Here is a 15793-nt window from a genome sequence, read left to right on the forward strand (position 1 = left end):
GAGGAGCTCAATCTAGATAGAGAAATAAAGTAAGTTCCAAACACAGAAACACCACATACAGGTGTAACTTTGGGCAACTTACTTTTCTAAACTTTGGTGTTTTCTTAAATAAGAGATAAATACAGAGACCAAGATAGCTCCAGTTATTACAGAGGGCAATTCCAAAATATTACAAAAATGAAGGTAGAATATTGGAGGAAGGGGGTGGGTGGGATTGTATAATGAAATTACAACACAATTTTGGAATCATCTAAAGGAAAGGTACAATGACACATGTTCTGACACATTAAGCATGAAACACGGGGCCAGCGCTGTGACATACCAGGTAAAGCCACTGCCCACAGTGCAGGCATCCCATTTGGGCACCAACTGAAGTCCCAGCTGCTCCACTTCCCACCCAGCTCTCTGCTATGGCCTAGGAAAGCAGTGGAAGATGGCCCAAGTCCTTGGACTTCTGCACTCAGGTGGGAGACCTGGAAGGAACTCCTGGCTCCCGGCTTCGGATCAACCCAGCTCGTGGCTGCCGCGGCCATTTGGGAAGTGAACCAGTGGATGGAAGACCTCTCTCTCTGCTTCTCCTCTCTGTAACTGTTTCAAATAAATAAATAGAATCTTAGAAGGAAAAAAAAAAGCATGAGACTAAGAGTTAAGTTTTCTTCACTTAGTACATATTGTCCCACCAGTAAATGTGCTAAACAAGATCCCTATTCCTGAGTACATATTGTTAGTGATGTGTGCCACAGAGAGGGGGATGGGTGCCATTTTAAACAGGATGGTCAAGGGAGGTTTTCTACAGGGGCTGGGCTGAGACTTAAATAACAAGGAGCCACAAGAAGAACTCAAGTCCAAGGAAACAGCCAGTGCACCATCGAAGAGGGGAACAAAGCTGGCATGTTCACAAACAGCAAGAAGACCCCCATGAGACAAGGAGACAAGGGGGCAGCAGTGACCAGATCATGGAGGGCCATAGCACAAAAATGAGTTTGGATTTTAACTGTGTGAAGAACCCACAAATGTTTTCAGCAGACTAACACCACCTGACTGCATTTTAAAAAACACTTCAAGGAGCACACGTTTCACCCAATAGTTGAGTTGCAGGGTGAAATGCCAACATTCTGTCTCTCAGTGCCTGGGTTCCAGTCCTAGCTCTGTTCTTATCCAGCTTCCTGTTAATGTGCACTCTGGGAAGCAGCGGATGATACCTCCAGTACGTGGGTCCCTGTCACCCACATGGCAGACCAAATGGAGTTCTGGGCTTCTGACTTTAGTTTGGTCCACCCCTAGCAGTGTCGGGCATTTAGGGAATCAATCAGTAAATGAAAGATCTTTCTGCCTCTCTTCCTTTCTCCATTCCTCCCCATGCTTTTCAAATAAATCCATACTTTTTAATTATTTCAACTGTCTGCAGTGATAGTATTCTAGAGAAGGAGATAATTGCAGTGGGCCAAAGGTTCCTTCAGCTAGACAGGACTGGAGGTACAGAATTCCCATGGAGGTTCATTTCAAGTCAATCAAGGAAAGAGCTCGCTTTGTAAAACTGTCCCTTCTCCTCCCTTAGATAACTTCACAGTTATCTAAGAAGAACATGTGTCAAAATGCATTGCAATTATTTATTTACATTTTATTTTTCTAAGTAGCCCACACCCCAAGAACGAAGGCAGAACAATCTCTTACCTATCTTTATAATTCCTAGCAGAGTGCCTGGCACAAAAAAGTGTTTAGTTAATGTCTGCTGATTCAAAGAATGAACAAAGTTTAAAACAATTAAAGCCACTTATATCAGTCCTAGGACAGCTGTAATGCAGTACCACAAAGTGGGCAGCTTCACACAACAGAACTTTATTCTCTCACAATTCTAGAGGCCAGAAATCCAAAATCAAAGTCAGCTGGGTCATGCATACTCCTTTTATAAACTTCCGAGAAAAACCTTCCTTGCCTCTTTCCCAGCAATTCTCCGTGCTTTTGGCTCATGGCTACATCTCTTCAACTGCACGCCCTTCTTCCTTGTGTGCCTGAGTCTCTGAGCACGTAGACACCAGCCATTGAATTTAGGACCTGCCCTAATCCCATTCGGCCTCATCTTAATTATATCTGCAAAGACTCGTCAACAAACTAAGATCACATTCTGAAGTTCCTGGTGGACATGCAGTTTTGATGGACACTATTCATCTCACCTTATTCAGCACTCCAAAAATGTTCAAGTAAGGCTGAGCACTCAAAATCAGGAATATTTAACAGATGGGCTCTCGAATTGTCTTTGTGTGTCCCTTCATCTCTCTAGTTTCAGCTTGCTCATCTCTACGTTGAGAGGACTGAGCTCTACGGTCTGTTCTAATGTTAATATTCTGAGATGGTCAACCATAAATTTTGAGGACATTTTAGATTTTATAAATGTGTTATGCAAATTAAATTACTTGCTCAGATTACTTCCTCAGCTCTGAAGTACACAAAATGTTTTCATAAACTCCCTATCACCAAATTCTCTTCAGTTAGCTTCATTTTTCCTTAAGAACGCAGTGTATTCCTCCATATGGTAAAATTCTATACTTCCATTTTAATAAACTGCACTTTTGAACATCTACTATGAGGCAAACATATATAAATACAGTAGTGACTAACTCACCTCCAACCCACAAACTTATTAAATTATTAGCTAAGTAGACCTCAGTGTCTTCATAATTTAAAAATTCTACTTAAATGATATGCTAACAGACACAAGTTATTTTTTACTGAAAAGATTCAAAAATAGCTCCGTTGATTTCTGATTACAAAAAAAGGGCATGTTCATTGCTTAAGAAAAAAAAAATCACAACAGCACAAGGATAATAAAACTTATCAGAAACTCTATTTCCCAAAGGTAGCCACTGTTACCATGACATTGAACAATATTCCAGACATGGATGTATCTGTGTATGTGTGTATCCCAGATTTTACCCACAAGTGCACACGCTGTGGAGAAAGCTGCCCTAATGGGCTAATACATGCAATTTTGCAACTAGCTTTTTCTCCCACTCAAGCTGTTATGTACATTTTCCCATGAAAAATGTGACTGTATGGCATCATTTTGCTAGGTAGTTTTATGTTGAATTAAAATCCCATAATTTAACCAATCCCCCCCCCAACTGATAACTGGTAAAATAAACTCAAATATCCATTATTACCAATGTTGCAGACTGTTACCAAAAAAATCGGTGCTTTTTGCAATTAGCCCGTTGGACAAATTGTAGAACTACACAAAGGGTATTCATGTTTAAATATTTACTTGTATCACCTACTCGCTAAGACTGAATCAAAGGATGCGCCAACTCCACATGTAAGAATACCCATCCCCTCACATCCTTGACAACAAGTTTAGTCAGACATCACCAATATGAAAATACAAGCACCTGCCAAAAGACAATTTTATTTGCATTTCTTTATTAGAAAAGCTGTACATGTTTTCCTACAGTAGCATTTCTTCAGTCTTCTATCAAATTCCTACTGAGCAGTTTTACTTTTTATGGATCCGATTGGATTGCCCTTGTTAGAAGAATATTTTCATTTATTAGAACAGTTTTATAGTTTTTCTTAAATTACATGTTCACTGCAAAGAACTTATACAAAAAGTAAAATAATGAAAATGTTTAAATTATAGCCTACAATTCCACTACTCACTATTTCTTGCATTTTCTTCCAAGTTGAAAAAAGTCTATGTTTAAAGTACAGGTAAGATATGTCTTTGTAAAAAGGTAATTTCTGTTAAAACAGATCAATTTCAGCAAATAATGTTATCTGCCCAACTGTCCCATTACACTTTCAATAATGGTTTTGCTTTATTTCTCACTATATTTTAATCATTTTTAAAATTTTATTTGAAAGGTAGAAAGAGCAAGAGACAGAAAGATCCCCTATCTGCTGGTTCACCTCCCAAATGCACACAACTGCCAGGCCTAAGCCTGACCCAAGCCAGGAGCTCACAATTCAATCACGATCGCCCATAAGGGTATCAGGAACCCAACTACCAAAGTCATCAGGAGCCAGAGCCAAGACTTGAACCCAGGCACCCTGAAATAGTACGCAGGCATACCAAGCAGCATCTCAAACACTACGCAAAATGTCTACCTTCTCCCACTGTATTTCAATTAGCAGTTATCTCAGATACAAGAGGTCTTCAAAAAAGTCATAAAGTCACACACTATCTTTTAATTCCATTTCTCCACAAACTTCTTGAGGTTGCCTTTTATTTTTAGAATGTATTTATGCTTTTTTAAAGATTTTATTTATTTGAGAGAGAAAGTTACAGACAGTGAGACAGAGAGACAGAGAGAAAGGTCTTCCTTCCCCTGGTTCACTCCCCAGATGGCCACAATGGCCGGAGCTGCGCCGATCCAAAGCCAGGAGCCAGGTGCTTCCTCCTTGTCTCCCACGTGGTTGCAGGGACCCAAGCACTTGGGCCATATTCTACTGCTTTCCCAGGCCATACTGGAGAGCTGGATTGGAAGAAGGGCAGCCAGGACTAGAACCAGTGCCCATATGGGATGCCGGCGCCGCAGGGCAGAGGATTAACCTACTGCACCATGGCGCTGGCCTCTATACTCTAACTTTTTAAAATAATTACTAACCTATAAATAACTGCTCAAATGCACTAAAGAAGATCTGCCATGCAAGGAACAATGTTCATTAAAGAAAGACTGCCATTTAAAGAATTCCTACAGATCAATCCTTTTATAAAGAAGTATGGGATACAGTGAGAAAAGCAACAGATTAAAAGTTGAAAAAATTCAGTTTAAAGCCCTAACTTCTCTAATTCTTAACTGTGTGATCTTGGACAGATCACTTAATTTTCTGAGCCTCGTCCACTAAATCTTTACAATGTTCAGAATGGAATTATATATATGATCCCTTTCAAGCAATAATACAAATTCCAGGGGTCGGCACTGTGGCATAGTGAGTAAAGCTGCTGCCTGCAGTGCTGGCATTCCATATGGGCATCGATTCAGGTCCTGGCTGCTCCACTTCTGAACCAGCTCTCTGCTATGGCCTGGGAAAGAAGCAGAAGATGGCCCAAGTCCTTCGGCCCCTGAACCTACATGGGAAACCCGGAGGAAGCTCCTGGCCTCGGATCAGCGCAACTCCGCTGTTGAGGGCAATTGGGGAGGGAACCAGCGGATGGAAGACCTCTCTCTCTCTCTGCCTCTCCTTCTCTAACTCTGACTTTCAAATAAATAAATAAATCTTTTTAAAAAAAGTATCAATTCCATTCCCAAAGAAGGCCTAAAAATGATGTAGTATGGAGACCCAGGACTAGGAGCAATCAAAAACTAGGAAGAAAAAAATCAATAGCTGTATAAGGTATTCCATCTTTATAGTAATGTAGAAAGGTAAAACAGAGCAACCAGGGAACAGAATACAGTACTGGTAGTCTACAGACGAGCTCCTGCAACCCTGGAAGCACGTAGGCATGGAAAATGTCAAGGGAACAGACAATCATGTCCTCAGTTTCCACAGGTAGCTTTCCTCCCCTCTGCCACATCATAGAGGAGAATCATGACCGCCACACCCTCTGAGACTTTCTGCGTGCGGAGCACTGTCTCAGGGCCTAACACCATCGGAGGAGAACAGAGGAGAGTTCAAGATGCTCACACTGAGGAAGTCAGTTACACTAAACACTGAACATCAAATCCTTTGGCAGCTCATGTTGTCACCAATTCCATAAAAATGAAATTTGAATCAACTCCAGCTGTTACCTAACAAAACATGAAAATGATTTTGCTCACTTTGTTGTTTTATGCATATAGCCCAAAAGAACAGGTGCCACTATAAAATAAAGCACTTTTTATTACCAGCTACTAAATTAAAGAGGCTTCTCAATACATTTAGCACTAAAGAAAAAAAAAATGCAGAATCCTATCTTGTCTGATGATATTTATAAATGGCCCCTTCCATTCCACTGAAAATGCACTTATGACAAAATTTTTACTTTATTTAAAAATTTTATGATTCATATGTATTCTCTATTAAATTCATAAATTTATTTGTTGCAGAAAAAATGTGATGGATTAAATGCTTTTAAGTAAAAAACAATATATTAGGATAATGATATTTAGGGAAAGTAAAATGAAAAGATAACAAAAATACAGAATGTTAAAATTTGTTTTTAAAATATATGGAAGATACTGTTACAATTCACCTGGATATATTTAAAATTATCATTTAAACACACCAGAAATTTTATCATTTACAAATATTGAAACTTAGATAAAAAAAAAATAATTCAAGGCAGAGGTCCTAAAAGTTAAGATGCCTGCCTCTCATACTGGGAATGGGTTCAAATTTCAGCTCTGGCTTCTGACTCCAGTTTCTAACCAGCGCAGACCCTGGAGGCAGCAGTGTCGGGTGCAAGTGACTGCATTCCTAACACTCACATGGAAGACCTGGATTAAGCTCCCAGCTAGGGCCCACCCCAGTCCCAGTCACTGTAGGCATTTGGGGAGTGAACACATGGATGCAAGCTCTAACAAAAAAATTCAAGAGGTTTGCGAAAGAACAGTTGTAGCTGGTTTTTCAGGCTCTTTGAAGAGATCTATGAACAGAATGTTTAAAAACTCATTATCCCTATCTCTCTACATAAACACAAAATGTAGGGGTGGGAAGTAGAAACAAATAGAAGATCTGCCTCCTCTTCCTGTTTTTATTACTAGCTTTGTGATCCATCTCTCTAGTCTCCCAAAGAGTTTGCAAGGCCCAACTTCTCTCCCTTCTACCACTACCATTATTCAAGATCTTTCCATCAGCTGTCATCTAATAGCTCTGCTTCAAAACATTAACTATACTTAATCTTACTTCTTAGCATTGCCCATGGAAGGTGAAACTTTATAATTATCAGAGTAATACAAAGTACAGTTGTCATACATATAAATGAGTTCCAATTACAGAATTGGGAAGTTGGAAGGAACAAGAACAGTGAATCCCCTTGACAACACCTTAATCCAAGCACTTTTCCAAACTATTGTTTCAACTGACACTGACTGAGAATTTATAATCTCATTAGGCAACTCACTCCATCTGGACAGCTCTGCCAGAGATCTAAACCCAAATACAAGCTATTTGATTTTTTTTTTAGTCCTAAATTATTTTGGTTTAAAAAGAGACTCTAGTTACTAGAAGAATATTTATAAAATCACCTACAATTTTAAATTAAATAATTACTAATAAAAGTTACTTATAATTTCACCATCCAGAGGTAACTTCAGCTAGCACTTGGGATGCATCCAGCTTTTTCTTTTATTTTTTATTTATTTATTTGAAAGTCAAGAGTTACAGAGAGGCAGAGGCAGAGGCAGAGAGGTAGGTCCTCCCTCCGCTGGTTCACCCACCAACCGGCCGGAGCTGTGCTGATCTGGAGCCAGGAGCTTCCTACAGGTCTCCCATATGAGTGCAGGGGCCCAAGGACCTGGGCCATCTTCCAGTGCCTTCCCAGGCCACAGCAGAGAGCTGGATTGGAAGTGAGCAGCCAGAACTCTGAACCGGCGCCCACATGGATGCTGGCACTGGAGGCGCTGGCCCTCTCTACTTTTTCTTTTTTGAAAGCAGGCAAGGTGTGCACATAAGTATGTATTGTTATTTATTTATATATTTTAAAAGACTTTTAAAAAATTTTTCTATTGAAAGGTAGAGCAACAGAGAAAGATACAGACAGAGAGCCATCTTCTATCCACTGGTTCACTCCCTCAGTGGCCAAAACAGCCAGGGCTGGGCCAGGCCAAATCCATGAGACAGAACTTCATCAAGGTCTCCCATATGAGTAGCAAGGGCCCAAGTACTAGGGCCATCTTCTGCTGCTTTCTCCGGTACATTAGTAGAAAGCTGGAATAGAAGCAGAGCAGCCAGGAATTTAACCAACACCTGATATAGGATGCTACAGCACAATACCAACCCCTCTGTGATTTAGTTTTAAACAAACTGAGATAATACATAGATATCCTAGGTTTTATTTTCTTTCACTTAATTATGTTGTAAGAATTTCCCCCATGTAACAAAATAGTCTTCAAATTCTTCAAAGCATTTTAGTGGGTACACAATACAGAAACAATATTAAAACTTTTTTAGCCCATTTGCAAACTGCATTATTACATATCCTTTCAATTCATCCTAGCATTTAGGTGATCACATAATACAAAAATAAATATTATACTCCATAATACTATATCCACTTATAAATGTTTCCAATTTTTTAGGATATTTAACAGGATGAATATCCTTGAAGACCAATCTTTTATCTACATTTCCACTTATTTACTCAGGACAGATTCCCAAAAGTAAACTATCAAGCAACAGTATTAATTTTTTAAGTATTAATTTTTCACTTCATTTGCCAAACTGTTTTTCAGAAAACTCAGTTTGAACTGTAACACTCGGTAACTGCAGCCTTCAAGCTATACACTTATTTTTTTAAATTCTACCAATCTGACAGATGTCACAGTTCTTTAGTACACATTTCTTTGATTACCAGTGTGGGTGCACCGAAGATCCCCTTCTTATTTGCCTATTGTTTTTAGCTATTGGTCTTCAACCCCCTGAAGACACTCTTATCCCCATGGTAGGAGGAAGCAGGCTTGAGAGTTGGGCTCTGGTGTTTAACTCCTTTCCACTACTTCCTGTGTTACTTGCACAAATGACAACTTAACACTCCTATCTTCTCTAAATTCCAGACCACCTGACACAAAGGACAAGCTGGGTGCACCCACGGAAGACACAGGACCAATCAAAACCTGCATCAGTCCTCCTCCCTCTTCCTCTCCTTCTTGGGGCAGCCTTTCAAATCTTGGAAGACAGCAACTCCCTCAGCCCTGCTGCCTGGGATCTGAGTCTTTTTCTCTCCAGGAGGTAAAAAGGTCTCTAGTTCTCTCAGGCACTTATCAAATGATGTGGTTTGGAATCATCTGACCACCGGGGACACTGTCTTCAAAGCATGATTTGGCTTAGTCATGTCCTCCTGAATGTGGCACTTGAAACACACTATTCCGAGTCTGATTTGAGTGACGGTTATCACGTCAAATAATCACCTCAGATAATCTGTCAAATTATCAGCATCCATGAGCCAGCACCATCTACAACCCTTAAACCTAAAATTCAAACTACATCCCACTCATCTTTACAAATGAGACAGGTCAGATTAAAAATGGGGGCGTTGGAACATGACAGGCCCTTCTCAAAAGTTCATGTGATGCCTCAGGCAAGGTACTTTATGTCCTTGGTAAAAACAGGAGTAATACCACTTACAGAGTTTTCATAAAAACTGAAAACACCAATTATAGTATCTAGCATGTAGGAGTCAGTTCAAAAACAGAAATAATTATAACTATTACTAAAGCAAGACTACTGCATTTTTATTAAGCACCATTTGCCAAGTACCTTGGATGTTAATTCTGAGCTACAGTTTGGTCTACTCAAACTCCAAGGAGTAGAACAGACTTTGATTCCTGCAACTTAGTTACCCAGGTGACAATGTATCTTCTTCCCCAAACTGCCCTGCCTCACCCTGGTCTCCCTCCAGTCATCATCTTTTGAAAATGAAGAAGCATCCCCACCAGCAGGTGGAGGCATGGAGCAGCAATCCAAAATCTGTACTCAATGAAAAAATTACAAGCAGGAGATGCTTCTGATGTCCACCACAAACCCACTGGCACGGCTCCCTTAAGAAGGGAAAGTGCCTGCAGCAACTAACTGTCCACGTGAGACTGGTACAGGTTTCTATGTGCAGGTCTCTGAAGCAGCACCTATGACAGCTAACAACAACCTGGAATAATTTACAAACCGATGTAAAGTAAGTTCCATTTACAAACTGATGTTGAATATAAATGAGCACAGGACAGTCAAAGTGTCGTTTCACAAAAGAGGAAATGCAAGTAACCCAAACAACACTTTAGGCAGCATGTGCTTTTTTATAACTACAACTGAAAACAAATACAGGGTACCACAGTGCACCTGCTAAGTAACAACATGCTTATTATTAAAATATTGTATGTTAACATGATTTGAAATGAAAGGGATGTGATCATTTAACTAGGTACTGTAAAAGATCACAGCTTTTTGGAGAAAGAAAAAAATGCTGCCCCAACCAAGTGATTCTATTGTAAAGACATTATCAAACAGGCCCAAAGGTGTTCATTAAGTGAAACTTTGTGCACAACAGAAACCTAAAAGCCTAAATGTTCAAATTCAGGGAATATGTTGCTAATAAATCAACACGACCTCCTTCTAATGATCCCTGAAGTGATACTATACATCTGCTCTGCCAATAGAGTAGCCATTGGTCATACGTGCCCATTTCAGAAAAACTGAACTAAAAATCCATTTCCTCAACCTAACCACATTTCAAATGACCACGAGCTACATACAGCCTGTGACTAGCATAATGAACAGTGCAGAGAACATTTCCATCATCCCAGAAAGTGGTATTAGACAGTGTTTATCTACAAATCTCTGTAGGCCATCCCCTCCCCTCCTCTCACCACCTCTGCTCGTCTGTCTGGAAATATCTGCTCCACCTTTGATCTTTGGCCTAAGTCTCAACAACTCCATGAAGCTACCCTCATTTACCCCAGAAATTTAGGTATACCTTCCTTATAGTCTCATTACACCTTGATAACTCCAACATACTAATTACGCCACATGTAATCTTATCTTTTTCCCCCCACCACATCCTACAAGCTTCTTGAGAAGAAACCAACTTTTATCCGAGAGACTTTGAACTATTCGGGCATATATGATAATCGGTCATACACTAACAACACTGCTGAAGGAAGGAGAGGGTGAGCCCAATGATTACAGCTGAAAAATGTTCACGTAGAAGGAAGGTAGGAAAATTTGGTTAGGTTGTTAGACACAGGGTTTTTATTTAACTACTAATTCTTTTCTTTTTCAACTACTAACCTCTTGTCTTAACATCTAACATAAGGAGTCCAACAATTCTGTGAATCAATATTTGTGACATACTTCCTCACCAAAAAAGGACAGAGATGCTAAATTACAATTAAGATTTGACTTACTGTGGTATTAAAAACCATGTGCACATATTAAATCCCAATATTCTGTTCAAAAGAAATACAATGTCATAGCTTTATGATGGATTTTAAATTTTAAACTTCAAATTTCTAACCCAAATAAGATTCGATTCCAGTGAATACAAAGTCCAACTGAAATAATCCTAAGTGCAATGACTGGCATGGTCATCAATACACTAACTCAGCTTCCACATTTACTAAGAACTTACCTATACAAAGTACCAGGGATAAGATAAGGTGGTGAACAGGGCACATTTTCTGCCTTTACAATGTTTCTCCCTCCCCCCCAAATAAGAACTTTATTCAAAAAGACAAATCTTTAAACAGCCATCAACAAGAGATATCCCAGAATGGCAAAGAGCAGGCTTCATTTATAATTCTTATTATTCAAGCAATCCAAAAACTAGCATTCATCATTTGAAAAAGTCCTATACCGCATGGTTTAAAACAAAAAGTTCATGCCTCATTTACTTGGCGTCTTCAGAAGAGCTAGTGTTCCACATAAATGAATTTTCCAGATAACTCAAGCTTGTCCATTTAAGCACCAACTCCTAAACTATTTAGCATAGAAATCTTTTCTTAAGGAAACAGTACAAATCTTTCAACTTTTAAAAACAGATTCTATCAGACATTCTGACAAACAATTACTGTGTGTGCAACACTCAAGCCCCTAAACTAAATGTCATCAGTGTGTCTTTTAAAAAGTCTCTGGTTCTGAAGAATCTTTCTTCTGGTTGCTGGCTGGTGATGTGTCAGGTATCAAGTTTTGCTACTAGGGGTACTAAGAGACTCCAGTGCCTCCCATCTCAAATTTGCTACTTGGAAAACAAGTATGTCAAAATTCTGCCTGAAACACACATACACTGAGAGGCTCTCCAAATGCATTTTTGCTTGCAGAGAGTCCTTTCTGCTTACTTCCTAGATCTGGCACAGTCCACAGTTACAAGCCCTAAACTGAGTTTTGGATAAATGAGTCATTGCTATACTTTACTGTCTACATCATTAGATATAAAACTGATGCTCAGAGATCATTTCATTATCAAGTCACTCATTCAACAAATATTCATTAAGTACTCACTGTTAGCTAGGCTCCAATACCAGGGTGAAACTAAGGAACTGAGAAGATTGCTAGTTCCGAACATAAGGTAGAAAAACGATCATTAAAATAACTATTAAAGCCTAAAAAGAGAAAATAATCAGTTTTTAAAAAGTTTCTTACATGATATTATAAAAGTACCTAAACTTTTTATACTTTCTGTACTCTTTTTAGGCAACTTAAGATTCAAGTTGTGCTCTGAGATTCCAAAGTTTTCTACCTCCTTTTCTATTACAAATTCCACCTTGCCCTAAAGAAATAAACAGTACATATGCTTTATTATTATATGCTATGGAAAGACTTGATAGTGATAAACACTCATATACCCATCTCAGCATCTTAGTAAGCTTGGCGTCATTTTAACACCGAGTAACCTGAATCAGAAAAAGAGTTAATGCAGGAAAGTTTCTGTCCACAGTTTAAGAAGTTCCTAAGCATCTCTCTCTAGGGGCTTAGCAAATTTTTTTTTTCTAAGTTTTAAGTGTTAGTAGAATGTGGTGCAACTCTACAATATTCACTTTATCTGCAACAAATTCCACTACCCATTTAAAACTAAAGCTAGGAAATGAGTCAAGGAGGTGTGGAGCTCAAAGCTGGTCTCTGTGGATTAATTAAACATCAGGTACAACCCCAGCATCAGCCTTGATTGAATTCCCTTGGAATATTCCTTCTCATTCATTAACTCCTCAGGGAGTACAAATATTTGTATTTTATTCTTTCATAAATCAGTGATTGACTTTATTATTAACACAGATCTGGAAACGGAAAATTATCAAGGTCATGTTCCTGCTAATCTAAGGGAGTAAAGTGATACTCCCAAGTGAACAAAGTTACTTTCATTAAAAACCTCTCATTACTCCTGTCAAAAACCTTTGTCAGCAGTGCACTGGTATCACTTCAGTATTAATTCTGGAACATAAAAATGCATTAAGTAGTTCTAGAAAGGCAGATCACAGACCTACTCTTCAAAACCAATTCCAATGTATTCTTTAAAATGCTACTTACTATCAGCAATTCTTACAAGTCTGCTCTGATCTCATTAGCATGCCACTTAGGGCTGTGAAAGAAGTCAGATTTTGAATAAAGATTCAGAGAGAAGCCCAAATACAGGCTCTTGCTTTCTCTAGAAACAACTTAGGCTAACAAGCAAATGACAAATTTACTGGACAGGTTATTAGATGCAAAATCGATCAGCTCTGTCCACACTGTTAAAAAAAAAAAAAAAATCTTGTTCCAGATACTTACAATGTAACTGGAGAGGGAAAACAGACTTCCATGAAAGATATTTGGCTAACCAGTAGAAAAAATATATTTGAAAAAGTGATCATGAACACAGAACTTCTGGTAGCAGAAAATGGGGGACCCCAGTTCAGATGTAAACAAAATTCTATCTCCCTATTTTAAATCTGCCCATCAAAAGGAGCCACAACGTAGGAGGTGGCTAACAGCATCACTACAGAAAAATCAAATTCGGAGGAGCAACCGGTACTGGCCCATTCGAAACAATCTTCCTGCGAGTGTGAGCTCATCAGCCGTGTCTCTCACAAAAAAATCTCCCTGTTATACACAAAACTGATTTCCTAGTTGTCAACTTCGTGGACCTGTCCCTCTGACACCACGTAGGGACCGAGTCAGGGAGAGGACAGCAACGGGGCTGGCAGGCCTATTGTTCAGGGACCAGCCAAGCACCACGGGGCGCGCGGGAGCTGGGGGAGGAGAGGCGCGCACCCAGTACAGGTGTGCATGGGGGGAGTACAGGTGTGTCGGGGGTGAACAGGTGTGCTCGGTGGTCACAGCTGAGGAAGAAGAGCCCAATTCCAGAAGGAAAGAGAGGAACGACAGTCATTCCTGCGGTTCAAAGCGCTGGACATGGAGGGTGTCGGGCCCGAGGAGGGTCTCAAGGGCTCCCACCGAGGCGAGGGGCCGAGGCGGCGGGAGGACAGACAGTGGACAGCCGCGAGGATTCAAAGAAAAGGCTCAGGCATCGAGGGACAGCCTCGAAATCCCCCCCAAACAATGGCCAAGGCTCGGCTGGGGTGAGCGGCGGGAATTGGAGGTGTCGCAGAGGTGAAGCCCGTTGGAAACAAAGGAGAGAAGCCCCCAAGCGCGGGCCCCGGGCGGTGGTGATTACCTGTGAGAGCTGCCGGGGATTGGGACAGCCGAAGAGCGCGGAGCTGGAGCTGAAGCTGATGGCTCCTCGGCGGCTGAGGACGTGCTGGGGGACCGGCCTGTCCAGGGGCAGCACCGGCAGCTGGTAACATACTTCCATTGAATACGCCCGCCCTGCCTCCGAGCGGCGCCCGCCCTGCCGCGGCCGCCGGCCCCGGCGCCGGCGCTGGGAGGGGGCCGCGGCTCGGGGTCGCCGGGCCCAGGCTGGGGCAGGGCGGGCGGCCGCCGACCCGGGCCCGGGAAGCCGCGCTCACGCCTCCCCCACCCCAGCCCTCCGCCCGGGCCGCCGGCGGGAAGGTGTTGCTGCTTCGGCGGCGGCGGGGGCGCCAGTTACCAGGACCCGCGCGCGCGCCCAGCTCCGGCCGAGGAGAAAACGGGGTGCAAGCCGGGGCTGCACAGGCAGAAGTCGGAGAGGGAACCCCGCCGCCCCAGGGCTCCTCGGCCGAAGAGGAGCGGGACCGGGACAGCAGAGCAAGAGCGGAGCAGGCACGGAGCACCGCGATGCAATTAAAGACGGCTGGAGCCAGCGGCCAGACGCAGGGCGCGCGGGGCTCAGGACCAGCGACCAGCTCCGGCCGCCACCGCCGCCGCCGCCGCCGCCGCCGGAGTCCTGCCCCTCCCCTCCTCCGAAGCCTGACTTCACTCCGCCGCCGGCGCGAGCCCGGCGTAATTCACACTTAGCAGCCGCGGACCCTGCGCCAACCACGGACGCCGCCAACGTGACGTCACGACGCCGCGCCGCAGGCCCAGCGCCCCGCGCCGCCGCCACCGCCGCCGCAGCGCCCAGGGAGAGGAGCTAGCGGCCGAGGGCGTGAGTGGCCGCCCTCCGGCTCCGCACCCTGGAGGGCCGTAGCGTTCCCCCCTCCGCCGCAGACGGCTCCCTCCTTCTCCACCCGCCTCCTCTGCAGCCCACCCCGCAGCTCCCTCCTGTGTCGCCCCGCAACCGAAGGCGCGTGCGCACGAGGCCCCACTGTTTGGGGGCATCCCCTTCAACGCTGAGCTCTTGTGTTGGAGCGTGCTGAGGGTGTGCAGCGGGATCTGCCCACGCGGGAGGCGCCCTTTGGGCCTGCAGACTCCAGAAACGCAAATCACGTGGCGCGTTCGCCGCACTCAGCCCTAACCGCGAGGTCACCGCTGGCTTTCACTCCCCGAATTCCCGATCTGGGGCTTCGCTCGGGACCGCTGCGGCAGTGACGTCAGCGGACCGCGCGGGCACCATCCTCCGCTCTACGTCACTGCCAGTCCCTCGGCGGGGCTGGACTCCCGCGTTCCCCTGGCAGGTGCAGCCCCAGGGCCTTCCCAGGCCGGAGGGGCAGCGAGGGAAGCTGTGAATTTAGAATTATGGTGGGGGGTTGCTAGTGGATGAGGGGGGGGACCCAAAACTGAGAAAGAAGTGAGTATGCAAAGGAAAAAAAAAAACCTATGAAACAGTGATACTGAGAAGACAAAGGAGAAGAGGCGGCTGCTGCATTTCTAGCCAGAA

The 15793-nt window shown here is 42.9% G+C and overlaps 1 protein-coding gene and 1 long non-coding RNA gene across 3 annotated transcripts in view; both read right to left on the reverse strand.

The window, feature by feature from the left end:
- PDE7A (phosphodiesterase 7A) overlaps positions 1–14423 on the reverse strand; it is a 131382-nt gene extending 116959 nt beyond the window's left edge. For both annotated transcript variants that reach the window (XM_002710533.6, XM_008255575.5), the window contains exon 1: positions 14273–14423. In XM_002710533.6, coding sequence (XP_002710579.1) covers positions 14273–14410 — 138 coding nt within the window. In that variant the 5' untranslated portion in view covers positions 14411–14423. The remainder of the gene's footprint in view (positions 1–14272) is intronic.
- Positions 7591–13367, reverse strand: LOC149126231 (uncharacterized). The gene is made up of 2 exons (XR_016236489.1): positions 12124–13367; positions 7591–7845 (listed from the first exon to the last, which is right to left on the reverse strand). It is a non-coding gene; the product is annotated as an uncharacterized LOC149126231 (long non-coding RNA).
- Positions 14424–15793: the final 1370 nt, after the last annotated feature.

The sequence above is a fragment of the Oryctolagus cuniculus genome, chromosome 6 (assembly GCF_051225735.1).
Source record: "Oryctolagus cuniculus isolate XC-2025 breed Fujian yellow rabbit chromosome 6, ASM5122573v1, whole genome shotgun sequence".
Taxonomy (NCBI): domain Eukaryota; kingdom Metazoa; phylum Chordata; class Mammalia; order Lagomorpha; family Leporidae; genus Oryctolagus; species Oryctolagus cuniculus.